General features: G+C 35.0%; 1 protein-coding gene across 1 annotated transcript in view; it reads left to right on the top strand.

Annotated features, from left to right (window-relative positions):
- The window catches only part of Dcc (DCC netrin 1 receptor), a 1,076,497-nt gene that overhangs the window by 801,988 nt on the left and 254,529 nt on the right, over positions 1-19,980 (top strand). Inside the window, 3 exon segments of the mRNA XM_085676444.2 lie at positions 5,951-6,099; positions 7,688-7,826; positions 13,203-13,252. Coding sequence (XP_085532570.2) covers positions 5,951-6,099; positions 7,688-7,826; positions 13,203-13,252 — 338 coding nt within the window.

Below are 19,980 nucleotides of genomic sequence, written 5' to 3' on the forward strand. Positions count from 1 at the left end.
GCACAATTTTCATTTCTTGGCCTTGTTTAAAAATTGAAATTCAATACAATTAATATGTTTCTTGAGGTTATATTAGCAGTTTGTAGTCTTAGTGAACATTTTCTAGGATCTTCCAAGCAGTATCTAATCCTGAGGTCACTCCTTTTTATCAATATAATTATTAGACTACTCCAACTTTCCTGTAACTTATTAGGGTTGTTTATATTCAACTATAATATATGTAACAGATAACCACGTATACTTGCATATCCTCAAGTAATACATAAGTTATATGGTAGACATGACACAGATTATGTTTATTTTCTCCAGCTGCATCTGTGTACTGTTTATGAATACTTACATACACAGTGACACTGTTGAGTGCATTCTGTATTAACAAAAAGCTGCCAATTGAAACTAAAAGCAAAATGAAGGGATAATAATTGTTTATCTCAAGCAAAACCTTTAACACTCCGGTGGCATCTTTCTAGAAATGTATCCAACATTTTTTTGCTTCCTCCTTGCCAAATTACCATCATATCTCCTAAATGTGTATAGTTTAGTCAAGATTCATTATAGTGATAATTACATCGCCAGTAGGCTTTTTGATGTTGCTTTTACTCATACCGAATAGAAACAGATTTCATATAAATATCACTGGAGCTGTTAACTACAGGATTAAAGAACCAAAAGGCAATCAAAGCATATACTTTATTATCAATAACTGTGAGTAGTTTTAGAAATGACTTGCATGTAAAACATTCCTTCGGGAAACCATTGGAGTACAAATTTCTCCTTACAGGACATGAACTTTGTGGGCAAAATCCATTCAGATCGCTGCAGATGGTTGCTTACCTTCCTGCTATCATCTGTAAAGCTCAGCCCAGATCACATGTGAATTATTAAGCAGATAAAGAGAATCATTTTCAAATTTTTGTTCCCACTTGAGGGTTTATGACTTATAGGTCATTATTTGAATGACAACACATATAATGCCTTTCTATTTTTTTTTCAGAATCAGGCATTGCTTTTGTCCTTTAAAAGTAATAGCTGTTAAATTGACAATTTAGGAACATTAGAACTCATTGTATTTTTCAGTCATTTAAAAGAAAAATCTTTAAGTATTCAGATGCTCAACTGCATATTCACTGACACTATCACTTGTCTCCATTTCAGAGTTCCTGCTGTGAACCATCAGTGTAATGGCTGAAAAATATCGGCTCGTTCAGCGTGCTTAATCTGTGCCATGTCTTTATCCTCCTAAAGCATTTCTTTGGAACTCTTAGATCATATTCTTGTTTGGGATAGATTATTGAAACTTTCAAGATGCTAGAACACTCAGGCTAAAATAATAATAATAATAATAATAATAATAATAATAATAATAATAATAATAAAGTGTAATATGGTCTGAAGAAATGGCTCAGCTGTTGAGAGCAGCTATTGCCCTTGTGGAGCACACACGCCATAGCACCTACATGGTACCCCAGAAAATCCTGTATGTAACTCCGTGGCTCAGGAGATCAAATGCTTTCTTCTGATGGCTAAGGGTAACAGGTCTTCATATGGTGCACATACATACATACACGATAGCAAACACTCATAATAATAATAATAATAATAATAATAGCAATAATAATAGTAAGTAAATGTTGTAAATGTCTCTAAGGGGAAACCATCATCATTTTCACATCCTAACATAATTAGCAATCAGTAGTGATGATTTTAAGGCAATAAATCACAGATGTTTTTAGAATGAAAATCAGCCTGAGGTGTCCTGACATATTAGCTATTGACAGAATCATGAACCCAGATGACAGAAACTATGATCATACATCTTCAAATATGCATTTCCCGTTTTGATACACTGCATCCAGCAGCAGGGTCGCTCAAGATGCTAAACACAGTCAGATAAGAGACAACAGTAGCGTGCTCTCTGACTGTCATCCTGCCATCTATATCCATTTTTTGTAGCTCATTAAACCATGGCCCAATTTCTCTTCTCTTCTTTTTCTTTCCTACCTCTTTCCTTCCCTCTTCCATTCTCCCCTCAGTACTTTCCTCTCCCTCACATCCTATGCTCGAATTGATGATATTACATGTGATTGCTTTTATTAAAGATTTGACTAATATGTCACTTCAAGGTTAATATACAGCAAGGTCTTATTATAACATGCTCTGTTATCCTATAAAACACATATCCATATATAATCACAGATTTCTGTTCTCAAGGCAAACAGTGACATCTAAAGGATTTCATTTACTGCATAATAACTATTTAACTTGTCCTTAGACACAGGTGTTACAAAGAATTTCGACTGAAATGCAATATTGAAAATTTAAATTGTAGTTGGTTAGACTGACATTGATTGATGAGTTACTCGCATGGATTATTCCTCTTTCATGAAGTCACTTCATTATTTGGAGAAATAGGTAACTTGAATTGAGATGGAGAGAAATTAGATGCAGTGTGCCACTAAATTATTGTCCGAGGGGATCAGTAGAGGCTATTAAACACATCTTGGAAATGATGAGCAGTTAAAACCATTAAGTTTCTTGACTGACATACTAAAAATGTAATGAAATGGAAGGCTGAATCTGTTAACTGTATTGATTTCACATTTAATACTTGTTTTTGAACATCTATGAGTATTCCTTTTAGTTTTTCTCTTCTTTGCAGCTCATATGCACATAACACACATATTCTACCACAATAATTCCATTTTAACATCTTTTCTAAATAAGTACCTTAATATAAATAAAATTTTATATGCATACTTTCTGATGTTTATATAAATATACAACTATACTTCACAAGAAACAATGTATTATCCACATATATAAATAGGGCTATAGTTCAAAAGGAAAATTACTATGAAATCTTTGAATCTGAATTTATAGCACTTTTACAACTAATAGACAATTAAAAATTAACTGGATCTTAGTGTCTTGACACTAGGGAAGGACCTATTTAGAAAAAACATCTTAAAGGTAGTGTTTTAACCTCAATCAGAGTTTTGGAATTGTATCGAAAACTATGTTTAATTGGTTTTAATCTTTGATATACAAATATACTCAAATATATATGGCTAGGATGTTTGAACTTTAATTAATGAGATTATCAGTTATATTCTTCCCATGTTATAAATCCATCAATTATATCTTAAGACAAAAGACAACTTAGTATTGAGACATCACCAGAGAAAGCAAATGCTCTCCATTGTCTAGCAGCAGATCAAGCATTGAAACAAGTGTTCTGAATGGTCTCCAGCACTTCTGGTGTCTATTATATCTTGGAATTCTTCTGAAAGTCTATGCCTATGTTTTTCCTAAACAGTGTCCAATGACCATTAGCAACATAAACAAATACAACAAATGAATAAATAATTAGGGCTGGCACTACCCATGGCAACTAGGTCCAAATGAGGGTAGTAGTGACCTGATATTCCATAATAAACAGTATTTAAGACACAGAACTATAAATTACAAAGCACACAGGTTCACATGTACTCATAGATACATATTTCAACCTTATTCTCGCCGTGTTTCTAACGGTATCAGCGATCATTTGTGTTAACTAATCACTTGTATTTTCTAATCAATAGTGACTATGTGACATGATACACTTTAAAGGTTATTGACTAATGGTAGGATTGGTGATTTTACCTGAGGTCTTTCCTGTGACACAATTTTCTAAGACAATTCCTGTGTAGCAAGCTTTGTGCAGAAACTGTTGACACGATAGCTATTTCTATTATTAGAGAATCTAGACAGTATTTTGAGTACTTTCAGGGGAAACCACATGACACCAAGTAGCAGCACTTAAGATCATGTAGAAGAATAGACTCATTTCATTCTCAAGGGTTCAATTCACCACACCATCATGAACTGTATATAACCCTACAGTATAATTCTATGATATCTGTGTGAAATGGCTATGAGTTTGGCATATCTCATCTTCTTGGTTCCCAAGCCTCAATGATTCTTTTCGCTTCCTATAAACTCAATGGTTTCACTGAGTGCTTTCAATGAGTGATATATGGATATGCACCTCCCCTCTCATTTCTCTGCACAACCTCTGACCTGCTTGAAAGACTTCATAGTTTGCTTTTCCCAATTCTCATGTTCTATTCTCTGGACAAGAGTAGTGATTCATAACGTTTCAAGCCACACTTAAAATCCCAGAATATGTGTAGCACTCACTTTTAATACTTTGATTTTCTACAAAGTTGTCACCTAACACCTAATAAAATGTAAGTTCATTTTTTTAAAAAAAAATCAACTGACTGAAACCTTAATGCAATTGGATTATTTATTTCCAACCCATTTTGTGAGACAACTGAGCAGAAACTAATCATTTGCTCTTCCATTCTAGTACACACATGTGAGTCTCCAGGGATCCTAGATTTAATTTGTCCTGGGGAAAGAAGACCTTGCTCTTAAAAATCTGTCTTAAAATCCTAAATACTGACTATTCTGCACACATCGTAATCAAATCACCAGTTCCCGTATTTGGCTCCCGTCTTTTCTTTTTCTCATTTGAGGAACAACATATTGTAACTCAGAAAGGAGCACTCTTTCAATATTTCCGTTGTTCATATAAATACTGAAGTACTCACAAATCATATATAACTTCTGTTTCTATTATTATTCTTAAAAATACTGATCTATGACAAAGAGTTTGGCATCGGTGTACATGACTTTCTTAAAACGCAATTCTATTTATATTACTATAAACTGTGACACAGTTGATATCCTCTGATTGACAGCAGCGCCTCTTAAGTTATGTATACAGAGTAGAACACTGTCATAGAAAAATGCTCACTGTACTGAAACACCTCTAAAAAGACCACAATGAGAATATGTGCTGTGCATGCATGTGTAGACATGCATATAAATATCATGAGTAAATTTGTATATATGTATGCCTATAGGCAGAGTTCTTTATCACTCTTCACCAAAACATCCTAGAGGTGTTGACACCCAAGCAGTAATGAAAACACTTCACATTAAAATCTTCGTTTTCAATACCCGAGTTACTTGTTTAAAAAGAACCAGAAGGATTTAGAACACAGTCTAATTTTAAAATGAGGACCAAATCAAGAAAATCCAGGACAATTTTATGCTAGAAAAAAAGAAAGTTTCAAATAGATGAACGGATAGGTTACAAGGACAGATGATGTAACGTAAAGAAAATCTTTACAGTAACCCTCTGGAAAAATTTGAACCCAAGATCAATTGAGGACAATAGTGAATCATGGATCATAAAATGTAGGAATCTACTTGCCTGTCAAAATATTAAATGAAAAACCAGAGAGAAATATTGACCTTTACTACATAAAAATCTGAAAAATCTTTGACTCTACAAACACAATTGAACAGAAATGTTTTGATTAAGAAAAATGGTTGTGTGCTATCAAAATTCATTAGTAAGTAAATGATTTGTTTTTGATTATGTAATAATAATAAGAGAAAATCAAAAAGGTAATTTGAAAATAAAATCATTTACAAAAAGTTAAAGGGCCTACAATCAAATACATGACAAACTGCTGACCTAAAGACAATGTAATGAATTGTGCACAGGTGTGTTGTTTATTTGAATAAAAATCATAATCAAAGATGCTATTGTATTTTCTCTACTCTCCTGTAGATACTAGCAATACACATGCAAGGCCTACTAGTAGAATAGAAACATTCCTAGTTAAAAGTTTAGATTAAGAGTCTTACTTCTTTCTATCATTAATTATAATATAAAATGAACAATTCAATACATAAAACCTTTCCCTTGAAAGAAAATTGATTACAAAAGTTTCATTACTGTATTTTCTTATTATATATTAACATTATTATCCCATAGAACTCTGGAAACAGTGGAGATTCCTTTAATTTTTCTTTAAGCTACACAAAGTACATATTTATTTGTTTTGAGGAAGCAACATGTCTTATCTGAATTAATTTCTTTTATATGCAGTGCAAGTTCCAGGGCCTGTAGAAAACCTGCATGCTGTATCTACCTCACCTACCTCAATTCTTATTACATGGGAACCCCCTGCCTATGCAAATGGTCCAGTCCAAGGCTATAGATTGTTCTGCACTGAAGTGACCACAGGGAAAGAACAGGTGAGTAATGAAAGGAGCTGCATGCCTTCCATCCCCTGGAAGTCTCTAGGGACAAAGACACAGCGACCTTGCCAGAGCCTGAAAGAGTTCATTACTTAGCATGATCGTTGAATAACTGGTTGGTTCCAAGGACTTTTTGCTGGAAATTTTTAAACTATTTCATCTCACTGTGATGATGAAAAAGGTAAAAGACAATAGGGTGGAGTTCATAATGAGAGTGCTAATTTGGACTTTGACTGGAGTAGCTTGGTCCTGGATGGGTTGCCATATCCTGTGCCCAGAGATATTCCTTTTCATTATTCAACTTAAGAACAGCCTGCTTTGTGTTTAGTGGTCTGGTCCAAGCTCTTCTTTTCACTCTTGCTTGGTTTATGCTGTTCTGTCTTCTCTCCACCCTTATGCTGGGAGCAACTGTTTTCTGAACTTAGTCGTAGAAGCTTACTCTCCCCAACTTTGCTTGGTTCTTATATTTTAAATAATAATTTTAATAGAAATCTAAAATGAGAGAAATGAGATTTTTTTAAGTAGAGTCCCGTAAATAAATTTGTGAATGAACGAGTAAAACATTATAACATTTAATGTTGTGTGTGTATAGTCATATGCATAACTATTGAGATTCCTCCAAATTATCACCAATGTGTGGAAAAGACATAAATACATATAGAGGGAAAAGTTAAGAATGAGAGAAAGTAATCTCAGGTTATTGTTTATAGAGGTTACCAAGCTTAGAATGGTTTACACGATTCCATGTAAAAGGTCTGATGAGGACTTGACATTGAAAACAAATTTGCCAGAGACTTAACTAGAAATATTTCAGGTCTACTTCTTAGCTATCTTTTAGGACAGTGTTGGCTGGCTGAACTGCTCTTATGTAATCAGCAATTCTGCTTTATTTCCTTGGCTGGTCCCATGTCACTCTTAGCTCTGACTTTTAAACCGTATTCCCCATTTAATTTTATACAAGCCTCTCTGCAGCTTGCTTCAAAATATTCAAGAGGCCTATTGCCTAATGTTGATAGTGGCAGTCTGGGAGTCATCATGTAAAACTAAGCAACAGCTCCTTTGGCGAGTGCTGGCTCTGATTTCTGTAATGACCTTCACCTTCAGTAGCTCCCCACTGCAGCAGGAAAGTAGGAAGGGTTGTTAGAGTCTCCACCACAGCACGTGGGGACACCAAACCTGTGCCAGAGTGTCAGAGTTAGGTATCTGTGGGTATATCTCTTCAAGCAAATGACAATCTGTGATTTCTTGGTGAGTTGTTTAGTTTGAGGCACGGGAATGAATCTGTGTCCTTTCCATTGGAGTGGAATAACCCATACTATTCAGTGTTCAGGGCGGTGTTAAACAGATCGAAACTTAATGACTATAAAAATCACATGGTGATGTTGTAACACGTAGTCTTCACAGTAGTTCAGACTTTAGTGGGGGAGTGTGTGACAGAAGGATGGTTTTACAGCACTTCATTAAAGGGATAGAGTTGCTTCCATGAGCAAGTGTCTAACATCCAAGGCACTGATTGCACAGAATGGCTGCCATTTCTGCTTTAATGTGCTGCCTTAATAACGATTCCGGTATTTTATGTCTCCAGAATATAGAGGTTGATGGACTCTCTTATAAACTGGAAGGCCTGAAAAAATTCACAGAATATACTCTCCGGTTCTTAGCTTATAACCGTTATGGGCCAGGAGTATCTACCGACGATGTAACAGTGGTTACACTTTCAGATGGTAAGTGATAAACAGAAAAATTTTACTCACATATCTGTTATGAAATGAAAAGAATTTTGATGACATTATTGATTTTTGTTGTGTAGTTCTATTTTTCTAATATCCTTTGCAATGTTTCATCCTAATTAAGAAATGTAGGCAACTTATTTGTGGTACTGCAGTCAAATTTAAATTTGCAATTTCATTATATAGAGTGAATCAGGATGGATTAGTGGATAATTCCCAAACTGTGGTTACTGTGTAAGAGCTCAAATTTTCCTTGTGATTGTATTTTCATTTCTATATATGGTTCAACACAAACGCCTTTGTTATATGAGTGAACTGATATAGAAGGTATGTAGCTTTCATTTATCATTGAAATGGTGCAAATGATTAAAAGTGTATTATGAAATATAGCAATTCACTGGAAAGTATATCAAAGGATTTTACTAAAAAAATGCACTTAAAATATTAGAAGCAAACATGAATGTGCACACCTTCGTTTTATCTTGTCTATAAAAAGAAGCTTAGGCACATTTTTCAAATGAAATGAAATGGAGGAAGGAATCTTAATGATGAAAATGGGTTTAACCAAAGAGTGCCAGAGGAAACTGGAGACCAAAGGAATACAGGATAACAAACGCCTGGTAAATTAAATAAATGTTACAGGGTAGTGTATGGATTGTAATAGGACTATGGAGATTCAGGCAGGCGTGGAATTGCAGAGAATGTTCCCATGAATACTAAAGCATACCAAGAGTCAGCTTTAGTCAGCCTGGATTTCCTGTAGTATATTTCTTTTATAAATTATTGATATTGTGAATAAAAATGCCTTCAATTTCTGATTTTTGATCTAACATTTTTTAATCTGGGAAAGTGTCGAGGTAGATTCTCCACAGAATATTGACAGCATGAATAAGGATATGGATGTTTTTAAGGTTAATGAAAAGAGTGATGCTCATTTGCAATTTCCCTCAAAAGGGTGTTCTACTCTTAGGCCACTTCAGTATTAATTTTAATGCAATTCTTCTGCCCAACTGTCTGATTCTGTTATTCAAGACAGAACAGAATATGCACTAGCTGAATAAATTACTTCATAACTTATAATTATAAAAATAAAAGAAAAACAAATGAAAATGAATATTTTACATAATTTATGTAGATTCCATTCACACTCTGAACTGTAATAGTGTGGCCTTACTCTCCACTTTGATTTTAAATGTCATAAGTGAGAAAGATAGACTGCTACTCATTAGTTCACGAATTATCTCCTGGAAATGCTGCAGTGCCTAGGAAAATGTCTGTCACTTAAAAAGGAACTCCATAATCATAGTCCCGAGTAAATATCATTGTTGGAGGAACACTAAATATTCTTTATCAGATGCACTTGATTAGAAAAATGAGGGAGCCTGAGGGACTCCTGTGTATGCACCCTGACTATATATAACCACCTTCATCTATAACCACGTTAATAATCAACTCCTGTCCTCTAATTTTCACTAAAGCATGTGCTATTGGCCTCCACCCTGACATTGTCCAGTATCTTCTGCCTACTTCATCTAATGTTTTCTCTTCTTTGTTGAAGCTATTCAGGTTGAGGTTATGTACCACATTTAGATGGACTGAGTTCTGTGGAATGCTCTCTCTCTCTCTCTCTCTCTCTCACTCTCTCTTGTTTACAGTCGCTCAGTCACACTGTACCAGGCTGCTTTAATATTTTGCATTATAAGGTAAAAATTAAATAGGCTAAACTATGCACACACTAACATAATGAATGGCACACATATTAGTGTTTAATATTTGCTCTTTATGCCAATATGTGTTTCTGTTTTTTGATTCTATTAAACAGGTAGGATAATGTTAGGTCTATGTGTGTTTCTACCAGCTTGGGAAATGTGTTGCATTAATTACACAGTTTCACCCAAAACTTTACAAATATTTTATAAAAAAGTAAATTATAGGATTTCTAATATGGGAAACAAATGATTTAATAAATATAAATGCATTCTGCTTTATTGAGGATAATAGTTGAAGGAAATTATCCATGAGAATTTATACTGGCCAAAGAAAAATGCCTTTGACAAAATTAGATGTGAGAAATTTATTTTCTATAGTCCTTATCCAAATTATTTTCAAGATCTGCTAATTTGCTTGTTAATACTTTTATCCAGATTCGCTGTGATTTATAACTTAGCTCTATTTTAATGTTTCCTGGATAGAGACACACTTTTTCATTAATTTTCCTCAACCTAGTGAGCCATTGGTTAGTAATGACCCACATCTCTAACACATTCAAATTATTTACTTTAACTACTTGAACTATATAGTTATGCATTTTTTCTCAAAAGATTTTTTTTGAAATACTTGCGTTAAATTGTCATTAATTACTGTTTTAAATAAACTAAAATGTCTCTCAAGGTTGGCCTTCCAGAGAAGAAATAAATTTCATTGACAAACTAAGCATACATCCATGCTCTTTACTGTTAAAACTAGTATTTATGTGTACTTTCCGATGCAAGTTATAATCCACTTTCCCAATCCTTTTTATAATGCTTACTTCATTATAATTTACAAAACTAAGTTAAAAGAAAGTATCAGCAAACAAGATGTGCTATGTGTTTGGAATTCCCAAACTTAGGAAGTGGAGACTTGAAGATAGCAAGTTTTGGGTCATCTTAGAAAGACAGGGAGAACCTTAAATTATCAAACACAAAAAACCCAGCCACCTAACCAACATACCAACCAACCAACCAACCAACCAACAACAACAACATCAAAAATGACAGCAGAGTCAGGCAGTGTGATCTAGTAAGTTAAACAGTGGGATTTAGCATGATAACATTTCTCATTTGGTGATAAATGTCTCAGACTGGTATGTTGTCCACAGCGATACATTCAATTGGGATTTACTTTAATCAATGAATATATGAACATATCTCAAGGATAAATTCAAATGCTCAGTTATGGAGCCTCTTTAAGAAGTATAGGATCTAATTTACACTTATCTTAATGTGTATAAAGCAGTAGGCGCTACCATATTGAGAGGAAAATTTGACAATTTCTGATCAGTTTAATAATGTGTTGGTACTGGTATCTTAAAGCTTTGAAGATAAACATATTCTTAACCCTCTATGAAACTATGACAGATCAAGAAGAGCATGGGGGTAGATATCTAGTTGACTTCTGCTCAGTATCTCTGTTTATCTATTAGTGACTGGTAACTGAAATACTGAAAAAGAATTCTCCACTTGCCTGCAGCAAAGAGCCAATATGCTGTCAATGGAAAGTAATAGAGTTTTCTATTGTAGAAAAAATTGACAAAATAAGTTAACAAAATCAAGGCAAAAACTTTGAGAGTTTAGTTATATGAGCTTTCATAATTAAGTAAAAATCATTTTGATGCCTCTAAAATTGTGATAGTTATACCTGTTGAACTCATCAATCTGTTTTGGCATACTAGAAATTGGAAATTAGATACTATTAAAAGCTTAAACCAGCATTGGAAGATATCACATCTCTCACAGACAACCTCCTGACCAAATATAGACGTCTAACACATTCTGTCCTTCTTCCAAAATCCCATCATTGGCAGTTGCTACAGATTCAAACCATAACTGAGATAATTTCCAAAGTCTGTTTTTAAAATAAAAAATATTTCTGAAGTTTTTAAAATGATGTGAGGTAGAGCAATGTTATTCTTTAATTTTCATCAAGGATAAAAGTGAAAAACACCATTTCTACCATAAATATGCTAGTTATATTCTGAAAAATAAAGTACAACTAAATTAATATATAAAAATGTCAACCAGTACTTCAATTCAAACAATGGAAATGAAAAAATTGTTTCTAAAATTCTGGTTTTAAAATAGCTATTATTATACATTTGTAATATTTCTGTAAAATAATGTACTATCTCAACTTCTGCTTCCTGGATATGCACATAAACCTAACATTACCCTCTGTATTGATGATATAACATTAACATTTGGAAAACATTTGGCCATGTGAAAATTTCATTTTTTGCTCAGGTAAAGCTGTAGTATCAACTAAAACATCTGAGGTGTTCCTTAAATAATGGGATATTATTAAAGATTGCTTTGTAATAAGCACATGCCTTTTGCTTTGTATCACAGAATACATTGGCTACAATCTTTATCAAGCACTACAAATTTCAAATCAAAGCAAAACAAATTATTGCAATTTCCATCATGCTAATAAAGATCCAGGAACCAAGCCTTAAGTAGGTCTTTATTTCTCATCTAGTCACTGATTCAATCCATATTAATTGGTTGTCAGTTGAAGAATACAGAAATTAGTCAGAGAGACAGCCTGCCCTCCCTGGTGGGGAAGACAGTTAAGACGAAATTCAGAGTCAGTTGCTGGTCCTATGTTACAAATACCATCCAGTTTCCATGAATCGAAGAGGAAGCAGGGCTGAAGAATGGCCCAGAAATGTGAAAATGCACATTAGTCCATCCCTATCTCACTCACCAGTGTGTCACAAGGGAAAATGAGGATGTGTCATTTAATAAGTGAATGATGCTAAGAAGTTATTGACTACTGTTTCTGAACTGGGGGGGGCAGTAGGAGCTTTATTTATTTGCAGTTCAACCCTGACAACAAAACCATTCCTGGACACGTAACAGCTATGCACTCAATGGCTGTCTTCAAATTGCTCACATGGCAGGAGACTTACACAGAGTACATCTTCATGACAGCTATCAAAAAGGAGCTGAATATACTCTTTTTAACTTGATGATTTAGGAAATTTTAAATAGAGGGAAACATAATAAGATATCTACAAAATATCCAATGACAAATTAACTAGTCTTTTGTTAATAGAATTTATGGGCCAAATCCTATTGGAGAACCTGCTTGCTTCTATTTCATACAACTTTAATTATAAATAGCTTAAAACATGAGGAGTCACTTCCTTTGTTCAGTCTCTAGGAGACAATAATGACTGCATTATAGGGATTAAGCCACCTAGGTGTCTATTACAATGATATATTCCACCATAAGATCATGCGGATCCTGAAAAGCACAGTATGATAATCCTTAAAGACCTCTCTAGAAAATCACTGCTGTGCCTCCCGAGGTTCCGCCAGGGAGGTTATCACAGAGCTGTAATTTGATGTCAGTGTTTGCTACCGCAGCTGGTGCTCCACAGAGGGAGAGCTAAGGGCCCCACCCCATGAGACACAAATAAACAAATGTTTATTTCTCCTCTCTCTAGGAAAATTGAGAAATTGAGAAGGGCCACCTGCTGGCATTATCTTACTGAGTTCTCATTATAAAATTTGAAAAAGATATGCTTTCTCTTTCCTTCAGCCGGCTGGGATTTTTTTTTTTTCAAGACTTTGGCAGTAACTTCATACCTTGTGTGATTCCTTTCAGTGCCCGGAGCTCCACCGCAGAACATCTCACTGGAAGTGGTTAATTCAAGGGTAAGACAGCAAAGTCTATTACTTTATTACCTAGTATGCGCATATTCTGCTCATCACACTGCCAAGTAGATGTTGGCCAGTATAAAGGAATGAATGGAACAGCTAGTGAGTGGTATTTGGTTATACAAGCTCTTTAACCAGACAAAGATACACTAAGCAAAGAACTATTTTTTTATTGTATAAGAACTTTTGATTTAGTAGGTAATAGAGTATTTAAGACTCTTCTAACAAGAAGAGTCTGATATCTCTTATCTATATTTACTAATACAGAAATAAATCTAATATTTGACCATAATATTTTAATTCAGATAAAATTAAAATAACATTTAGTTAAGTAATCTTTATAAATTTAATTTTTAACTGAAAATTCATACACTATATTCTGATCAGTGTTTCTGCTCCCACCATCTCTTCCCATATACTTCCCACCTCACCTCACCTACCGTTCTACTCTGTGCTTTCTCTTTTCTTTCTTTAGAAAACAAACAGGCAAATAAAACAAACTAGAATTAAATAAATAAACAAAACATTGAAGAACTACAAAATGAATGCAGAGAGAAACACATCCACACAAAAATAGAACTGAAACAAGAAAAAATTGGGGATCATAATATAAAAACAAAATAACAGTGGGGTCAAAAGGTGCCCAACAACACAGTATGTGACAACGAAAATCGGCAGAAACCCGGTTGAGCTCATTTGCTTCTGTCATGTACTTCTGTGTGAGCTTCATCTACACGTGTGATTTATGTACCCAATGAGAGTCCTGTGGAGAAAACTAATTTTTTTGGTAAATTGCTATTAATTGGAGATAGCTTCGTATATGAGATTGGGTTTGATGTTTACTTTCCAGTCTCAGAGTTGAGACCCATCCTGGTTTGAGTGTGTGCTGGCTCTGGGCATGGTGCCACAGTCTTTGTGAGTTAATTGGTCTGTCAGTACTGTTGTGTCTGGAATACACTGTCTCCTTGGTATTTGTCTATCTCTTCTGGATCTTACACTTTTTTTAATTGATATTTATTGAGCTCCACATTTTTCTCTCTTCCCCTCCCTTCCTCTCCTCTCCCATTGAACCCTCTCCCAAGGTCCCCATGCTCCCAGTTTATTCAGGAGATCTTGTCTTTTTCTACTATCCATGTAGATTAGATGGATCTTACACTCTTTGTATCTCTGCTTCTGAATAGCTCCTTTAGCCCTTTGGAGAAGACTTTGATGAAGACATCCTACTTAGGAGTGTGTGTTTCAAGGTCTCTCAGTTTCTAGACATTGTCCAATTGTAAATATTTATACTAGTTCTCATTTCCTGCAGGTGAATGTTTCTCTGATGATGGCTGAGAGAGAGAGACTGACCTATAGGTATAGCAAAATGTCATTAGTAATCATTTTGTGACTATGTTTCTTTAGCAGAGCAATAGAATTTGGTTTTATCCTAGGTATATTACATATATAGTTTCAGGTTCTTGGACCTATGATTAACGTCAAGGATGGGTGTCATCTCATGGCATGAGCCTTAAGTTCAACCAAGTAGTGACTGGTTACTCACACAACATTTGTGCCATTGGTGTCATAGTGTTTCATTCAGGCAAGTCACCACTATAGATCCAAGGATTTGGAGCAGACTTGGTGTTTATGTTTCTCCTCTGGTAACCATGCAGAAGGTATTCCAGTGTCATGAAACACTAGCCAAAGGAGGGGAGAGGGCTCTAGGTAGGACCAACTCAACTTCTCCAAGTTCAGTGAGAAATACTGGTGTTTTCTTCAGGAATGGGGCCTTACCCTTAGTTTCAGGAGATAACCCAAAGGTTTTGGCCATGGTCTTAGTTGATGGGAATTCCATACAATCTCTTCTGTCAATAACTCAATCATAATATAACCCATTCCTGACATTGAAGTTTTCACTATGGCTTTGTCTCTCTTGTTAGTGGGTGATTTCATTCACATTTATTCCACGTATGTGTCTGCTTTTAGAAGCTACTACAGTGCTAGTTTTTCATTTGATTCCCTCAAAAGACCCTCAGCATTATCTGTCCTCCCTTAATTTCCTTTCCCAAGCCTTTTTTTTCCTCTTCTCTACTTAATCCTCCTGTTTCAGGCTCCCAATTTCTCTCTAATTATACATTCTATTTCCCCTTTCATGGATTATCCTGCACTCCCTCTTAGGCATTTACTCCATACCTAACCCCTGTACTTATTCAGGTTTTAGCACACCTAGCAAAGGCTTAAACGTTAAAACCCACATATAAAAGAATTTGTACCATATTAGCCATTTTGCTTCTATGTTACCTTCTCATAGGATGTTTTGTTTGGTTTGATTTTGTTTTGTTTTTGTTTTTTCCCTAGTTTCATCCATTTTCTGAGAATTTTATGATTTTTAACGTCTGAATAATAGTCCATTGTGTAAGTGTACCACATTTTCTTTATCCATTCACCTATTGATGAATAGCTTGGCTGTTTCCAATTTCTGGCAATGATGAATAGAGTAGCCAGAAATGGGATTGAGCACATGACTCTGTAGTAGGCTATAGAGTCCTTTGGATATGTGCTGCAGACTTGTACAGCTGGGTCTTGAGGTAAATCTATTCCCAGCTTCCCGAGGGACCACCACATTGATTTGTATAATGGCTGGAATAGTTTGCACGTCTACTAGACATGGATAAGTGCTAAATGTTTTGTGAAGACATGCATTGATGAACAGTGTATCTGTATGATTTATACTCCCCGGACTTACTCTTCTACTCTCAAGCTCTTCCCATGCACCCTCACAAACTAATAATCTTTTCTTTAATCTAATAATTAAATTAATAAATTTATCACAAAAATAAATTTTCACTCTTGAATGTGACTATATGGGTATTTATGTATCCAGGGCTAACCACTGGAGATGGAAAATCCTATGCAAGAGCTTGTTCATCCATAGGTTCATGGGCAAGGCAACCCTTATAATTAAGGCTAGGAAGAAATTACAAGGTATTGAGCTGAAAAATTTTAAGAGTCTGAGGGGTCAGGATACATTTTTGCTGGATAGTATCTCCTAGGCTTTGCAGAAGAAATATACTAACAAAATTTCAACAATATAATTGCCAAAACAAGAGCAGTATGATAACTGTTAATGTTACAATGTACAGGAGAAATTACAATGGTGTCCCCGTCTAGATGAACAACTAGAGGTATCAATTGCTACTGAGGAAATCAGAATCAAGGAGTTTTTATACAGTTCCTATGGATTTCCTTATGATGTCTATGATAAGGTTTAATGACTTTCAGACATGATTAAATTTCAGTGTCAGTGTGAACTTTTGATTCATCCAAGCAGGACTTGGAAAAGATTTTATAGAATATTCTCATTATTTATGTTTCATATGTTAAAATATATATTGGGGGATTTACTATTAATATAGTTTTGCCCTTTCCTGATTTGGGTATGTGCATTGCTCTTACAGTAATGTATGACTTAGTATATGTACACAAGGGGTTTTGACAAAGATATTAAAATATATTACAGAATCATTCCCATTAGAGTTTTTGTTTCGTTCTCTGATCACCTGTAATTTAAACTTCATCCCACACATTTCTAATGATCCCATTTCTGGTTGGCTCTGCACTCAGAGCTTGCGTTAGCCTTTCCGTGAGGTTTAATGAGATTTCTTTCAAGTCATACATTTTTTAAAAGAGGGAGTCTTAATAATAAGCTTAAATTAAATGAACCTAGGTCTAGTGATAAGGTTTCTGATTTTAATTTAGCTCATGGAAGTTGCCCTTATAGTTGGAATGGTTGATTAGTCAGAGAACATGAATAGATTCAGTCCCGCCAGTATGTGAAGGTACTCTGTGATTTGATTTTGGAGATTACAAAATGTTCACTTACATAAAATATCTACTGGTATAGTATTAAATATGTTTAAACTTTAAAAATGCAAAAAAAGTATCTGTGAGATTTAACACACTAATAAGACTAATTGGAATCAACTTTATTGACTCATGTTTAATGAGCACCTAACAGTGCAAGTCACTAAAGCACTGCAGGCGTCTGTACCTGGCAATGTGCTCTGAAATTCAACTATCATTTTCTTTATGCCTTTTAATCCTGGAAGTACTGTTTATGAAATGAATTATTGGAATATCAACTCTAACCTTGAATTTTGTTGGCATAGCTTTTCAGAAAGGCAATCAAACACCATGACTTCCTAGGGTTTATTTATATTGGAGACGTGGAAATAAGATCATGCACAATTCAACAATTAACACAAGAGAGTGAAACGTTCTTTGAAAAGCTTAGGGACACCAACTTGTTAGGCAATGGCTAGGAGGATGTAGGAAGAGGTGATGCCAGAGCTAAGACATAGGAAGACTGGGGACTAACTTTGTGCACACTCAGGGTAAAGCCTTGCTAATAAAACTAGCTCCCAGTTAAAATGCTTTGAAGACAAAATTCGACACAAATAACACATGGAGATTGGTCATATAGGATGAGAAAATATGAGTTAAAAAGGCAAGGTGGCTTACATTAGCTAACAGTAGAGAAGTTTTACAGAATGTGGGAACTGTTAACCCTGCATTGAGCTGATAATGGACATAGATAAATAATGACAATAAAAGTACTGCCATGGGAAGGCTATAAAAATGGACATAGTGTTTAAAGATTCAACAGAGTGAAGGTTTATTTAGGGTTGTTTTTCTTATAAGTGGAGAAGAAATGTTGGGTAATAACTAAAAAGGAATAAAATGTTGAAAAGAAATTGTTATTGTTTTGATCATGTTGCTGGTTTTGATTACAAACTTATGAGATACTACAATTTCTAGAAATGATGCAGTAGAGGGGGAAATTTACCATGCACACAATAGGATGGAAGAATACCATTATGCAATCTTACTGGTAGACAGGGTGGCATAAGGCCTAGTAAATCAAGAAGGACACAGTCAGTTCAGTATTGCTAAGTTGAACAAGGGCAGAGAGGAGTGTAGACACTAGTTCTTTAAATCTGGGAGGATGATTGGTCCAAGGATAGGTTACCATCATATTATAATGCCTTGCACAAGAAAGCAGTGAGTATTTGAAGATTGGAAAAGAGGGTAAGTGGTTATCCAAAGTTACTGATCAATCCTGATTTTTCCTTTTCTAGCTGCTGTAACTGTTGGGCAGTATTATCTGAGTGGTCAAGATTATGGCCATATTTAAAGCAAAACTTAACACTACAATTATATTTATTCTGTTTTCTACAATTGACTACTTAGTTGCGGGTATGATATAGACAAAGAATGGGTGTTTATTTTATTGGGTATTTTGCCAAGAAAAAGGTCAAGAGTGTTAAAATGTTTGAAAAACAACTAGGCTCGCCTTCTTAGTTTCTTTATCTATCTCTCTAGCAAAATATTCCCATGCAACAAAGCAGGGCAGGAAAGGCTTATGTGGGTCACAATTTCACGTTACATTCTCTCATAGAGGGGAAGTACAGCAACAGGCCATGACAGCAGTTTTCACATTACGTTCATTGTTAAGAATGTTGAACAGTGGGTGAGCATGCCTTCTAGTGCTTGCTTGATCTTTGTGCTTTATTTAATACAAAGCGCAGCTGGTGAAGTAGTGCTTCTGACATTCAGGGTGGGTCTCCCTACAACACCTAACCCAACTGAGAATATATTTCACAGACGTGGTCATCATCTGATGCAATCTGGGCAGTTCCTCATTCAGATTCCCCACCCAGGTGATTCTACATTGCAGTTGTCAAGTCAACAACCAAAATGAAACCATCATAATCATGGCCTTTAAATGGTCTAAGAAAGCAGATGTAGGAACAAGGGTACTCGGAGGTGATACATAATGAGAAAATGGTAAGGACAATGAATTATTTAATTACCCCTAGTTTCCAAAGTACCCTGAAGCTTATAAAAGCTGTTATATACCCAGAACCACACAAGGAAATGACACTGTGAGATGCTTTGGTTGTTGATACTTTACTACACTATATCTGGGTACTGGGTTTCGTGCTAAGAGGTATAAAGAAAAAAAAACTAAATAAAATTAATCTTGCCTTCAAGTGGTGTAAGATCTCTGTGGATTTAAGACCCTGGCAGAAGTTGAGCATTAGTTCAGTGCCTGAGACAGCCTTACCCATCCTGAAGATATTTGGGACCCAATAGGTGTAAGAAATAGAGTGTGCTAAGAAAGGAAAATAAAACTTCTTGATGCTTGGACTGAATTCTGTAACATCCCTCACTGGTTTTTGATTTGAATATCTCTTCCACAGTGGGTGGCACAGTTTCTGACCATTCTAGAAAAAGGAGGTAGAACTGAACTGGATGAAGCAGGTACTTGGGGTAGAACCTTGTGAGTGTATTATCTGTTGATGGACACTACATTGCTCTCCAATTCAGCTCTCCTCCACTCTGTTCTTTCTGTTCACTATGGTATTCGGCTAAAGTATTGACATACTAAACCCTCCGAAACAGGAATGCAAAGCCTATAATTTCTTTATTTATGTCTGATATTTTGTCATAAATAGCAAAAAGGTAATGAATGCAGCTACCTTACCACTATGTGAACCTATTTTAAAGATTCTGTATCTTAAAAAATTTATTTTTCTCTAAAAACAAACAACTTGGAAGAACTGAAATTTGTTAAGAGACCAAAGCTGATACCTCAATAAACTTCAATAAACTAGCTTGAAATTTTGGGGCATTTCCAAATGTAATTATTTTTTTCTCAATCTAAAGTTATATAATGCATTTAT

Source organism: Myodes glareolus, chromosome 13 (assembly GCF_982192425.1).
Source record: "Myodes glareolus chromosome 13, mMyoGla1.1, whole genome shotgun sequence".
Classification (NCBI taxonomy): Eukaryota; Metazoa; Chordata; class Mammalia; order Rodentia; family Cricetidae; genus Myodes; species Myodes glareolus.